Consider the following 13,821-nt stretch of genomic DNA (forward strand, 5'->3'; position numbering starts at 1 on the left):
GTGAAAAGAACATAATTATATTTCAAATTCTGACATTAGGATAACACAATATTCACATATTTTACAAGAAATGTGTCCAGAACAACAAAGAACTGGAAACCTCGTGAGTCAATAAAACCTCTGTATTTCAATGTGATGTTCAGCCTGCAAGTTCTTTGGTAGAATAACAGATATTCATGTGTTTGGCAAGAAGTAATGTCCAAAACAGTTAAGAGATTTTTCCATAAAAGCTTGCTCTACTTTCAGTGATACTATGTAAAACTTTAAAAAAACCTTATGTGAATGTCTCAGAAGAAAAGATAGCTAAGGCAAAATGACATTAATGACTTCCTTGATTGAAGTTGTATGTTAATACTTTATATAATGGAATAACTGAAAAATTCAAAACAATGGGCATAAAGCACATGGTATTTATGCATATCACATTAAGCAGGCTATATTAAATGAAACCCTGATTTTATATTTGTTTGAAAGGTTAGTCTACACTTACAATTATTTCATAGTTTGACTCTCTTTAATGCTCTCACTACGGACTCGGTCGAATTAGAAACGTTCATGATCCCAAATTGACCATCATAGTTTCCATACTATAATGTCTAATATGTTTTGCAAGCTTTCTGTAAGCATTAAGTCTTTTGTAGACAAAAAAAAATCTGAATTTTTAATGAAGTATTTTCACTAGATGTTTCTCTATGAATATATGGAGTCAACTTTTTGATTACTCTGAGTGCAAAGTGATTTTTATGTTAAGATTAAAAATACTTTTGTTCATCTGAAAGTTCTCAAATTTCACTTTCCTAATTTTCAAATGGCAATAAAACTAAAATAGATGTATAGTGTTATGAGTTTAAAGTTATTTAGGATAAACAAATGTAGTTTTATGTTACAGTTTGAAGTCACTTTAGAAAGAAAAGGGTAATTTAGATTTATTTCAAATTTCATTATGGTAGTAACGAGGTTGGTCAATTTCACCAACCTCATATAGAGTTAGGGTAGAAAAAATAACATAAGATATTTAGTTTTACTTGGGGAAAAAAAAAACATTTGAACTTTATTTAAGAAGTTTTTTTAGCAACCCCAAGCAATGGAACCTTTCCATACAGGGATTCTTTTCTATGTGTGTCACTAGATTTTTCTAAATGATATTCCAAATGTAATTAAAGTACTTTATTATCATGGTATACAAATCAAGGTATCAAAACATAGATAATAATCCAGATATTAATATTATAGTTTTATGTTCTTGATTTTGTAAGGGAATATTTAAAAAAAAACTCAATTTCCTCTCTAGGTGGTCCCCTCTTCTCTAATTTATTTACCATCCCTCTAAGAAGTACAAAATTTGATATAAATTACTCATTATAATAATGTTATTACTCAAGTAAAGCTTAATTTTAATAGCCTTCAAACTTATTTTGTTACAAAGCCATAAAATAGAAAATCATTCCCCTCTTACCACACCCATCTGTTACATACTGTCTTTCACAAACTGCCAATAGTTCTCTGACATTTAATACTATATTATTTATAATCAATAGAAAGCCAAAGTTTTAATCTATCAAATGACATATTATATTACATTGTTTTCCGTAAAGAGAGTTGTCTGTTTTCCTTCCAGTTCAAACTTTATTCTCACAGGAAACATTTTGACAAGTTTAGCTGAATTTATAATGGATCTTGTTGTGTAGTTAGAAAGCCAGAAAAACTGATAGTCATAAGACATTGTCTGCTTTTCATGTGTTATTATTCTGTGTTTTTGATGCATTATATAATTAAATGAAACGTTATTTGGTGAAGTAGTATCATTAGTATAAACAAATAGGGTTAAGTTTCATCAACAGTCAACAGCAAAAAAAAAAGACCCAGGTAAGTTCTATGTTTCATGTTTTTCATGTGTATTCTTTTATCATTATTATAAAAGTAATTAAAATATAAAAATTAAACCTTCTAATTTAGATAAGGTAAAATAAAAAAACAAATAAATGTTCATGCGGTATGCCCCAAGCAACTTGCGACTAGCTCGTGTGTTATGTAATTTGATAGGGTAATGAGAGCTACACATTTGACAAGTGATTTACATCTTGTGTGGTGGGATTATTAGCTAGAGACTTGGAATTTTAGGACTACGGCCCTAAATCCCATGTTGGTGGCTAGAGCATTCGGATGACAATATATATATATATATATCTATATACTTGTGATTGGATTCCAACCTGTAGCTATAAAGCAATGCATTCCAAGCCACTGGAATCATGACAAGAAATTAAGCAATACCAAAGCAGACAAAACTCTCTTCAACCTAAAGAATTCTGAAAGGCAACACCCCAAATTCAGAATGACGGGATCCTGTATGTCATACTAAACTTGAGGAAACAGAACTCATTCAGTCTGGAATAGTGAGCACTCACCCTCTCTCTCCAACTGTGTGGGCAAGGTAAATTCCATTTGTCACTGGAATTATGGGAAGGACGTGGAACAAAATGTGTTCAACTAAGGGCCCAGGATGGGACCACTCTGCAATCAGAATTACAAAGAGACAATGAACCCTCTTCCATGAACAATGTACTGAAGCAATACTGAACAAAAAGAAGGGCCATGTTAAATACAACAAGATAGCCACGCTTCAACTCTGAACTCGCATTACGAGTAAGCTCCTGTATAGGCTAGCATATCTCCTACCAACATTTTGGAAAAAACATCCAGGGTTCCAGGTAGGAGGGCCCCCAACTTTGCCCTCTTCTCCAAGAGTGAAGGAAATTCACTTGAACACTCCACAGAAATAACCTCTGTCTACCACCCCAGTGACTGGAAACCAGATATGATAAGGACTTCCTAGCTCTAATTGTAGAATATGGGAGGAGAGGAGAGGTAATATTCATTGGAGAGTCGTAGAAACAGTCCAATAGGTGAAGCAAGTTCCCTAAATGTTTGAACTCAAATCGACTCCGATTTATTCAATCCAATGATCGGCAGGGATGGGAAGAATCCCCATATGCTATACTCATGATAGTCCATGAGTGGCAGTCCGGCACAGTACAGTAATACCACTCTGTTTGCCTCTAAGTAGTCTTATGTAACACTTCATTCCTGCAGAACCTGTTGCAACCTAGATAAAATATACTGTGTTAATGGTTGCTAGTACAGATTTGGTTTGAGAAAAGCACAACAGCCTGGGCAACACTTGACACAGAGTGAGATCCTTTGAAAAAGAGGTAAGGGACCATGGAAAGTAAAGAAGAGACAAGATTAGTAATGAAGATACTCACCTCTTTTTATAATCTAGCAGATGTGGTTAAGGATCGACTACAGAGGGTATTCAAAAATCCTCAGAGGAAGATACTGTCAGATCATGCAATTAATGTGAGATAGAAGTATTGGAGGAGGTCCACATACCAGCCCGTAATTCAACCAGGCCACCAAGAACATAGAAATGTGACAAAACCGATGAGACATGACTCACAAAAGTCACCTTGTCTCCAAAGAGAGCCCAGAATAAGCCATATGGATCAATTTTCATATCAACCTCATGAAGGTAATGGTATAATTCTAGGAAACTGAAGGTGTGGATGCGGGCAACATAACACTTCAAGGCCTTCACTGGACATAACAAATGATGGAGATTCTATCAGTTATAGAGAGGAGAGTAAGTGGTGAGATGAATTGGTGGAAGGGATTCATCCCCTTCCCTGGCTGCCAGTGTCTTAGGTAAGAATGACCTGTCTGGGTATAGGAGGATAAGGCATCCTGTGCACATGCAGTGCAAACAAGTCCAATAGATGATGTCTGCAAGCCAGCAGTAACAAAATATAAACCTTAAGGAAAAGGTGATACATGGTACATGAAGCTTAGGGCTCAAACAGATGTTGAGAAAGAGCATGTAATACTATCCTAATATCCCAGTTATGTAACTGAAATGGTTTTTTTGGGATGAAGGACCCAAAATGATTTGAAGATATGTGTGCCATTTCTGTTGATAAATATCCTTTGTTGGACTATGCAGAGACTGAGACAAATACATGGCAATCTTAGAAGTTAAACCCCAATGTCATGCAAAGGACTGCATAACCTGCCATTTCTGTTGATAAATATCCTTTGTTGGACTATGCAGAGACTGAGACAAATACATGGCAATCTTAGAAGTTAAACCCCAATGCCATGCAAAGGACTGCATAACCTCCATGCATGAAGTTTTGAGCTATGGGATGGCTGGGTGTACGATGTTGGATTGTGGCTGCCTCAACAGAGATGGCCAAAGAGGAAGAGGTGAGCACTCCTGAAGGTACTGCAGACACGGAAACCAGGGTTGAGCTGGGCAATCTGGTGCTACCAAAAGAACTTGACAAGGGGTTGAACGAATCATAGCTAGGACTCTGGGTAACAGATGAATCAGTGGGAAAGCATAGAGATGCAATCCCATCCAATCCTGACTGAATGCATCTATTGCCAATGCCTGAGGGTGAGGTACAAGAGACCCAAATGCTGATAGTTAAGTGATACAATGAGTGGCAAACATATCAATCATCAGTGTCTCAAACTGAAAGCAAATCCAACGAAGACCTCGCAATGGACCATGACCTCTTGATGGGAAAGGTAAGACATCTTTCTGGAATTGTCGGAGTGAAGCATGATAATTTTTCCCCTCAATATCTCCAGACCTTGAGACATCGCTCTTTGAACAGCAAGAAGTTCTAACACATCGATGTGTAGGGAAGCTTGTTATACATCCATAGGCCCTGGAATTCCTGACTGTTGAGACATGCACCCCATTCCTGAAGCAAAGCATCTATGAAGAGACGGATCTCTGAACAAGGTGGCAGCTAAGCAAAATCTATCATAGTATTATTCTGATATAACCACCACTTAAGATTGAAGATGTTGATCCAGAATAAGGAGACTGGCGAATCCACTGGATCACTGTTCATGATCCATTAGTGATGTACACATCCCCAAAAGAGAAAGAACCATCTGCGCAGTGGGTGAAGAAGACAAGAGTAAGAGTTGGAGTGCCTGTTCCACAGCATAGAGCCAAATAGGAGTTGGTGGAGCCTGTCTGAGATGCATATTGAAAAAGACACTCAGATGGACAATATATTGTGTTAGAGTGAGAATAGATTTTTTGGCTCTGATAATAAAGCCTGCCTTAGTTGCTTCTGAAAGTAGAATTTGGGTGTGTTGTTCCGCCAACTGCTGGGAGGTGCCAGTAGTAACCAGTCATCCATGTTATGGTGTGTGCACAGGCGTAGGTAATGGAAGTGAGGAGAAAAGGCTCAAACAATTCAGCAGAACACATATGGTGCCAATGCTAGTCCAAATGGCAGAGCTGAACTGCAGCACCTGCCCCTTTTCTACAAAATGCAGAAAGCGGCAGTAGGACTCCGCTATAAGAATGAGCAGATAGCATCGGTGACATTGAACTTGGTCATCCACAGTCCTGGCAAAAAATGCCAATGCAGAGTGAGGAATTATTCCATTGTGAAACTTGGAGGATCTAAAAATTGATTGAGAAGAGAAAGATTAAGGACCGGATACCAATCTCCCGTCTTCTTGTGCACAACAAACAGATGGGAACAAAACTCTGGAAGAACTGGGAAGACTCTCTCCACTGCTCCCTTGATCAACAAGTCTCTGACAGCCCTGGAATGAAGTTCTGAAATCTGAGGATTTGTAGGAGGTGAAAACACTACAGGTTGGGGGGATAATGGTGGTGATGTGAGCTGAATGAATAATCCTGATGCAAGGACATGTAGTACCTATGCATCCATGGTAAAGGTTTTCTACACATCCATTAATTCTCAGAGCTGAGCCCCCATAATCCCCAAAGGAACATGGGAGTCATCTCCATTATTGGTGGCATTCCAACTGAGTGAAGGAACCTTGTGGATATGGGTGGAATCTGTTCTGGGTACCAACGGACAAATGTTGGAGGTCATAACTCTCAAATAGGGGCATAACTATGACCCCCTGTAGGAGCCAAGGAAATTCGGAAAACCAAGGATGACAGAGATGAATGAAGATGGGCGACATCAACCCTTGATTCCAAAAACTCTGGAATGCCCACAAAAATCAAGGGGTGGAGAAAGGGGGCTTCACGTAACTCACGGAAAGCAGCAGTCAGCAGACGAATACCCTCCAATAATGCATCTGTACCCAACAACATACCATCCAAGAGACTAGGGAAAATGCTGAAGCTGACAATCGAACCATGTTAGATGCCAACAATGGTCCCAACTCATCATCGAATTGATATGACATTCTCTGAGAAGCTTCTGACAAAAGTTAGAGGGATGATAAATATCTCAGAACCATAGTTAGGGTCAGAAAAAGAAAAACAGGCTCTGGATCTAGACCTAACAAGAGAAAGGGGACAGCTGTAGGAGCAGGAGGAGATTGGGAGAATGGTGAAGATGAAGTTGTATGGATAATAGTTGAAGGAGGAGGGACTGACGTGAACTTTTAATATTATGAGCCATGACAAAACATGAACTTAGATTTGGAGGAAAGCCATTCCCCACTGGATTTTTGTCAAAGCTTTTTTATTAAACTTGCCAACAGGACAAAAGTCCAACTGTACCTGACTGGCTGCTGGATGTACATAATGACAAATCATAATGCCAACCAAGCAAAGGTTCAAAGTCATGTTGATATGGAGACCATTCTTATATTGTTGTACACAGTAATAGATGTGTTTTCCTACAAAATTAAAATTATTATTTTTAAACATTTTTTCAATTTACTGCTGCAATTTTGCCTAAAAAAGAACTTGAAATGTGTCAGTAAAACCTTTCTATTTTGAAGTGATATTTTGGTAGGATAATAAATACTCATGTGTTAGTGCCAAAAATAATATCTACAACAACTGGCAGATTTATCAATAAAAGAACTCAATGATAAAGGAACTGGAAGAGTGAGACATTAATAATAAATTTAGGGAATGAATAACAATAATATATGTGTGTGGAGGGAGAACATAAATATAATCAACGTTAAATAAAAATTACAATATATATAAAAATATCTTTAAGTAATAAGAGTTAAAACAGTATCAATGCAGCCCAATATTTGTTAGCAATAACTTTTAACATTTCACTAGAAATTATTTTGTGATATTTGCACTATCACGAAAGAAATATTTATATTTTACTATATTAAGTATTTAAAACTTTATTATATTAACTATGCTGTTCATAATAACAGATTAATATAAATTGGTTTATTCTAACACCCATAACTCAAAAACTAATCATCAGATTTAGAAGATGAAGAGTGATTCCAGTGCCAAAAAATAATAAACAACAGAGGTGACTGATCACCAAGTTTGAATGGTCAACATACTAACAAAAACTTTTGTACTTTTAGACTAGCCCCAAAGGATATTTGCTGCAAAACTTCAAGCCCCATTTTCCTGCATTTTATTTTGCTTGAAACAAGGAACATTTTTATCCTCATTAACTATCTCTGCCTATGTTAGTGTATATAACCTTACTTCGGTTTCCAGCTGCACTTGTTTGTCGGTCATTGACTGGTTATCTGCTTCAACTCTTTCATTGATGAATTTCAGATTTTCAAGGTCTCGAAGCCGGTACCTGAGACTAAAATATGTGCAAAAAAATCACACATAAATTAATTTTATGCTTGAAAATATCTTAAATCAACATATGTTTGGCTAATACTAAATGTGAAGTTTTTATACCCATCTGTAAATGTTCTATGCATGTTCTGATAATGCTGATAACGAAGTCAGAATTATTCCCCCACTTCAAAAATTCCACAAAATATATTTTCATTGATCTGTATTAGATAATAATATCATGATTACAAAAGTGCAGTATTTTGTTTAAAAAATAGCAAAACAATGGATAAGAACAAAAACAAAAGTTTTTTTTTCATGTTTTTAACGTTTCACTGATATGCCTGAGTAAGTGATATCAAAGAGAGAAAAAAGCACATAAAGTAGGAAATATAAATCATCAAATGAATACATTGCAGCCTTAAGTTCAAGTTAAACTGAAATGCATCAATTACAAAATAATTAAGAGATAACTGAAGTTTTCTGTATTTTAACTATGACAGGATACAATTACTATCATTAAATAATGTTAGTTAATTTTTAAAACAAGGCCAAGTGAGCAGTCATGGGATCTGATATTCAAATATATTCTATGGAATCCATGCCTATAGATGCTCATTTGGTATTACAGAATATGAAACCTAACAAATGATAAAAAAAATGCTATTACCTTTGTCATTATGAAGTTGGTTGATTCAACCCATCTTGGAACTACATTGTAGCCATGAAACTATTCCTACTATAACTCTACGTACTAGGTGTACATTCACAAAATTTGGCAAGTCGTTAGAACACATTACACAATTATTGTACATAGAAATCACATTTTAAAATAAAGTATGTTTCCTGAAGATTTTTCTGTGATTCAACAAAGCCTTTACTAAGTCAGTTTGTGTGAAAGGTGATTTTCAAGCTAATAATAAAAATTCTTACTTTCATCTTACAGGTTTCATATTTTATTTGCATAATCACTACAACCTCCTAAATGAATATAAGGTTTTTTTTCCAGAAAACTTTGTTTTATTTTCTCTCTAATTTTTTTCTGTATCTCAACACTAACTTTAGCAAAATCATCAATGTACACCTTGTACAATAAAATGAAAAGTTGAAAAAAAATGAATGGTACTTTTCGTTATTCTTTTTTGAATGCATAATTTGTTTAGATGATTTCAAATTACTTATCTTCAAAATTTCATCTATCAACTTTTTTAATTTTATGTTTTATTGCCTGTATTGTTTGTCCTCTGTCCAACTCATTAAATCATAGCAGGAGCTCCTTAACCATTTCCTGTATACCTTATGAAAACACCATGTGATCTTTTCACCCATGGCATAACTGCAGTAAGCTTCAGTGAATCTTACACATTTGGGTCTTCAAACAATAATTAATGTTGCTTTCACAGATGCATTTTAGAATCCAAAACATGTATCAGTTACTAGAACAGAATGTCCCAAAACTACTGTAATTTACCTGGCTTTCTAAGTAAAAATTAAGTAGCCATTCAAACAAATAAAAGCATGATCACAAGACAAGCAAATAATCTCTCTGCCAAATTCAAAAGGACCTGCTCTTTCTATTGGTTATAAACAGATCCATCAGCCACATAAACTTGAACAGCAAACAATTTCTAAAGTCCGAAAGAGATGGGAGGGGCTTTTCTGGTGGATTTGACTAATTTATCAATACTTTAGCAAATAAAATAAATAGGAGGTTCAAATTTGGATTCTTCTTTGTAATTAAGTAAAGTTTGTGTTCTAACTAGCTGGAAATTGCTGAAGCCTATTTTGGAATTGAAAAAATTCTGAAGTGAAAAATTTGAGCTGAGGGTCAAAGTGTGCATGCTACTACCATTTACAAAGATACAACATTAGATTTTATTATCAATGTATGTCAATAAGCTTGACAAAAAACAGTTTATAATTCAAGTTACAATATTATCTAAGTTTTAATATCTTAATTTCAAATGGAAATATTAAATTTCTTTTTCAATCTTCATTTTTCTGTGTCACGTGACATGTCTACCTATGTTAGGTTTTCTTTCTACCCTTGCATGACTTTCCAAGTGTCTTACCCATTAGAAACACATACTCTTCACATCAAAATACCAGAATATCCATTCAGGACTTTCAATCAATCTTTTTGCTTTACTGAATCATAAAAAAAAATCAAATACACACGATACAACATAATTCTCTGTGCTATCGGATTGTTTATAACCAATAAAAAAGCAGTTCTTTACAATATTTCTTATACAGTTATTTCGTTTTGCAGCCCGTAAGTATTCATTTAGCCTAAATTTCATTGTCTGTGATCACGTTTTGTGCTCTGAGCAGCTGATGGAATTTTTTAACCCACTTATAGTTTAGTTAGAAATCAACTTAAATTAAAGTAGTTTTGAAACATTGTATTCTGGTGCCTGATATATATTTTGTGGATGGCATCAGTGCTTTGCAGTAACTCACTTTCTATGAAACTATCCACAGAAATGTTTAGCATAATTTTAAATTTAATATGTATATCTTAAGAACATTTTGTAGTTTATAGTAAGCATTACAAATATGTTGTACAAAAGAAACAAAATTAATAAAGTACTTTGCTAAAGATCTAGCTGTGAATTTACTGAGTCAAGGTGATTTTCATATTCCATTTACATAACCTCTAGAACCTCCTAAATGAACATCAAGTCTTTTCAGTAAATCTATATATTTAATCTATTATTTTCTCAACTCTAACAATAACTTTAAGGAAAACAGCAATGAATAACAAACTAAAAGTTGAAAAAATATGAAATAAATCTAAATTACTTTGTTTTCTTTCCAGAATGAATGCATATTGTAACAGACAAGTATACATGATTTATTCTCGCAAGCAAAGCTAATAGTCAACTGAAATCTGGGTTCATTAATTTTTTTGCTTTATAGTTGCACTTGGACCCTCTCAGAGATGCCATAAGCCACTTGTCACAATCAAGTTATAAACACAACACAAATGAATTACAAACACGCCTCTTGCGCAAAGTGTGCTACAGTAGCGAACATAATGAGAAATATTTTTATCTGACTTTTGTCTTATTTAAATTTTCTTTCCTAACCTGCAAGTTTCTAGTTCTTAATTATAACTATTTCATCTGCTTGAATGTTGACATTAATGATCACACATATACAATTTGAGGTGAACTGCCTAGACGTAGATACCAAAAAAATATAATCTTTAGAAGATTCTTGTAGGGTATAAAATTCTCTTTCTGTTGGTCATAAACATGTCTATAAAAGAAGGGCACATGGTATAGATAATTTTTTTAAATCTATGACAAGAGTTGAAGCCTATTTCAGCAATTTGTATTCCAGAGTAACTTCCTAAGCATAATATTGGTCCTCCACAAGATCATTAACCCTATGTGCACAGTGAAAATTTATTTGTATCACACTAATTTGAAAAGATGTGATTTTATATTATTACCTGTCAATATGTAAAGTCTGAGTTTCTGACTGGTTGGCCTTTTAAGTATTTCCTTAAGGAATATGTCAAAATTGGAACTTATTAGATTAGGTAAAAAAAGTAAATAAAAAACAAAATAAAATTTCATGAGACCAGCCCAAACTGTGTCTTTGATTGTAACTTTATCAACTGTTTACAAATTAACGTAGAAAATGTTCATACATTTTGTTTCTAATTCCTTTTTATGCTCGAGAAATATTTTTTCATTGTCAGTATTTATAAAAAGTAAAATCTTAAAATCCTATGGAATTGAGACTACACATTTTAAGATAAGTATGGTATGACTTTTCACATTATCATTATTTTAACAGTTTTATAAGCAATGTATTCTTGCAAATAAGACAGTAAATTTCAACCCAACGTTGTCAGCTCTTTGGTCTAAGCATTTTAAGCAGAGGATTTTAATTAGGAGTGTTTTGGAGATTTCATGTTTTACACAAGAAATGGTTCCTTCAATTTTCAATTTCTCAAATTGGAAAACTTGTAATATGTTTCCTCTTTATGGACAAAGAATCCATTATAATGAAGAAAAACATTGTGGATTTGTGGACTATGGAACTAACCTCAGAGGTGATTATTCATTACCTGATGCCTAACAGGTATTTGTATTCATGTTACTGTCTATAAATGGACACTAGAAATTACATGCATTATATTTTCTTATTAATGGATTAACTGGTGTAGAAAAGATCAAACTTTGTACAAGAGTCAGATTTGAAGGTGGTTTTCACTGACAGTTAATGGTCCATCAGGAAACTATACAATGACTTGGCTTTTGGAGATAATCTCTTATGGCAAAACAATGAAGACCTTTTTTAACCCCAGGCACACTCTTTAAATTCCTTTCTGCACATATCAAAAAGATTCAAAATTTAATTAAACTACTTTATTATCAATGTATTTTAATGAAATTATTATAATCACATACAAGACAGTTCAAAGTTTAATATTATTTTAGGTTTTGTCCCTTTATTTCAAAAGCAATAGTGAAAACTTCTAATTTTGTTGTTACATGATGCACGAACTATAAATAATTTCAAACTTTCACGAAGTATAAGTAGAGTAACACAACTATAGTCCTGTACACTCATATCCAGACAGTAATGTTAATCTGACCTACTGACATGTGTTTCAAAGTTCTTTAGCCGAATGCAGTAGAAACAAGCGATAAATTTTGTCAACACCTGATGGATGCCATACCCACCTCCTATACTTAGCCTTGAGCTTTGTGTAGTAAATATTTCATTGCACTGTACATTGATGATAATAGCTAGAGTTAATGATATAGTAGAGAAAAAGGAAAATAAAATAGAAATATTTACCTTAAAAAACTTTTGATATTCATTTAGGAGGTTTTAGAGATCATGCAAATGAAACGTGAAAACTGTCGAAGTGCAAATAACTACATTAAATACCAAATTTTTATTAGAAATAGTAGCAAAAATAGAAATTAAATGTTTTATTTTTCTGAAACTACATACTTTTAGGAATGTTCTTGTCAAATTTCAAACAATTTCACCAACTAGTTGTTTTTTAGAATGAAATATAAATATAGTGACAATGTTGAAACCTACAACAAAACTAACCATTTTTAACTGTTAATTACGAAAAGACATTGATATATTTTGAATTTTGTAAGATATGAATTCATATAAATTTCATATCTAAAAATATATTTTATTTGAAAAAGCTACATAATCTGTAAGATGTTCAAGTTTCATCCAAGTTTATTTGGGAATGCAATAAAACAAACCATACCAGGTGTGTTGACTGAACACACCAGGACACTTGAGTTAAACAAGACAGTAGAATATAACAACAATTGGAGGAGGGGATGTAACAAAGAACAAAGAAGTATTTCTATATACATGTGTGCGGAACATTCTTACATTGGAAGTAATATGGAATTTGTTTAGTAGACTGGTACATAGTAAGATACAATAATAATTCATAATACAGTTTTCAAATAGAAATTTGGAGGTAGCTCTTGGAATATCTTCAATAAAGCACTACTCTAATGCATGACTAATCTGAACAATAACCGTAGTTTAAGCTTCCAACAAAAATGTAGTATATATATATTTTAGAAGCATGCAAGTCCTTAACCCTTTTGGCCCGGCTACACTTTACTGCACGATACAAAGTTTTAGTGTCTTACATTCAAAATTTTATTAAACTACTTTTTATTTAAGGTATACCAATTAGAATAGCATAAAATCTTAGCTAAGAATCCATATTTTAATAGATACAAGTTTTAAGCTCTTAATTCTACAAAGAAATATATAAAAAAATCCTGAAATTCCACTAGTGCAACACACGTGAAACATTTTTGTCTTAGCATGTCATCATCCCTATTTTGTCCATCACCCCTCGAAAATGTACGAAATTAAACGTAAAATACACTCTATAAAACCGTTATTGCTGAAACAGACCATAATTTTTATAGCCTTCAATTTTGTTTGGTTACAGAGCTATCGAATAGAAAATCGGACCCCTCCTGCCACATCCTCTCTTTCACAATTCGTTGATAGTTCTCTTGTACATTTCATTACATATTACCTATAACCAATAGAAAATCAAGATTTTAATCTATCACATGAAGTATTGTATAAGATCGTATTCTGAATAGAATATTGTTATTTTCACTCACAGTACAAGATTCATTCCCATGGGAAAGTTAACAACTAGCTTCGAAGAATTTGTAATGGCTCTTGTCGCATTGTTAGAAAGCCAGGAAAATTTTGAGAGGTAAGTG

General features: G+C 33.7%; 1 protein-coding gene across 1 annotated transcript in view; it reads right to left on the reverse strand.

Moving 5' to 3' along the window:
- Positions 1-13,821, reverse strand: part of LOC106463868 (pleckstrin homology domain-containing family D member 1-like) — a 26,074-nt gene that overhangs the window by 3,596 nt on the left and 8,657 nt on the right. The window contains exon 3 of the mRNA XM_022391494.1: positions 7,484-7,589. Within this exon, the coding sequence (XP_022247202.1) occupies positions 7,484-7,589 (106 nt within the window). The remainder of the gene's footprint in view (positions 1-7,483; positions 7,590-13,821) is intronic.

This window comes from Limulus polyphemus, unplaced genomic scaffold (assembly GCF_000517525.1).
Source record: "Limulus polyphemus unplaced genomic scaffold, Limulus_polyphemus-2.1.2 Scaffold1507, whole genome shotgun sequence".
NCBI lineage: Eukaryota > Metazoa > Arthropoda > Merostomata > Xiphosura > Limulidae > Limulus > Limulus polyphemus.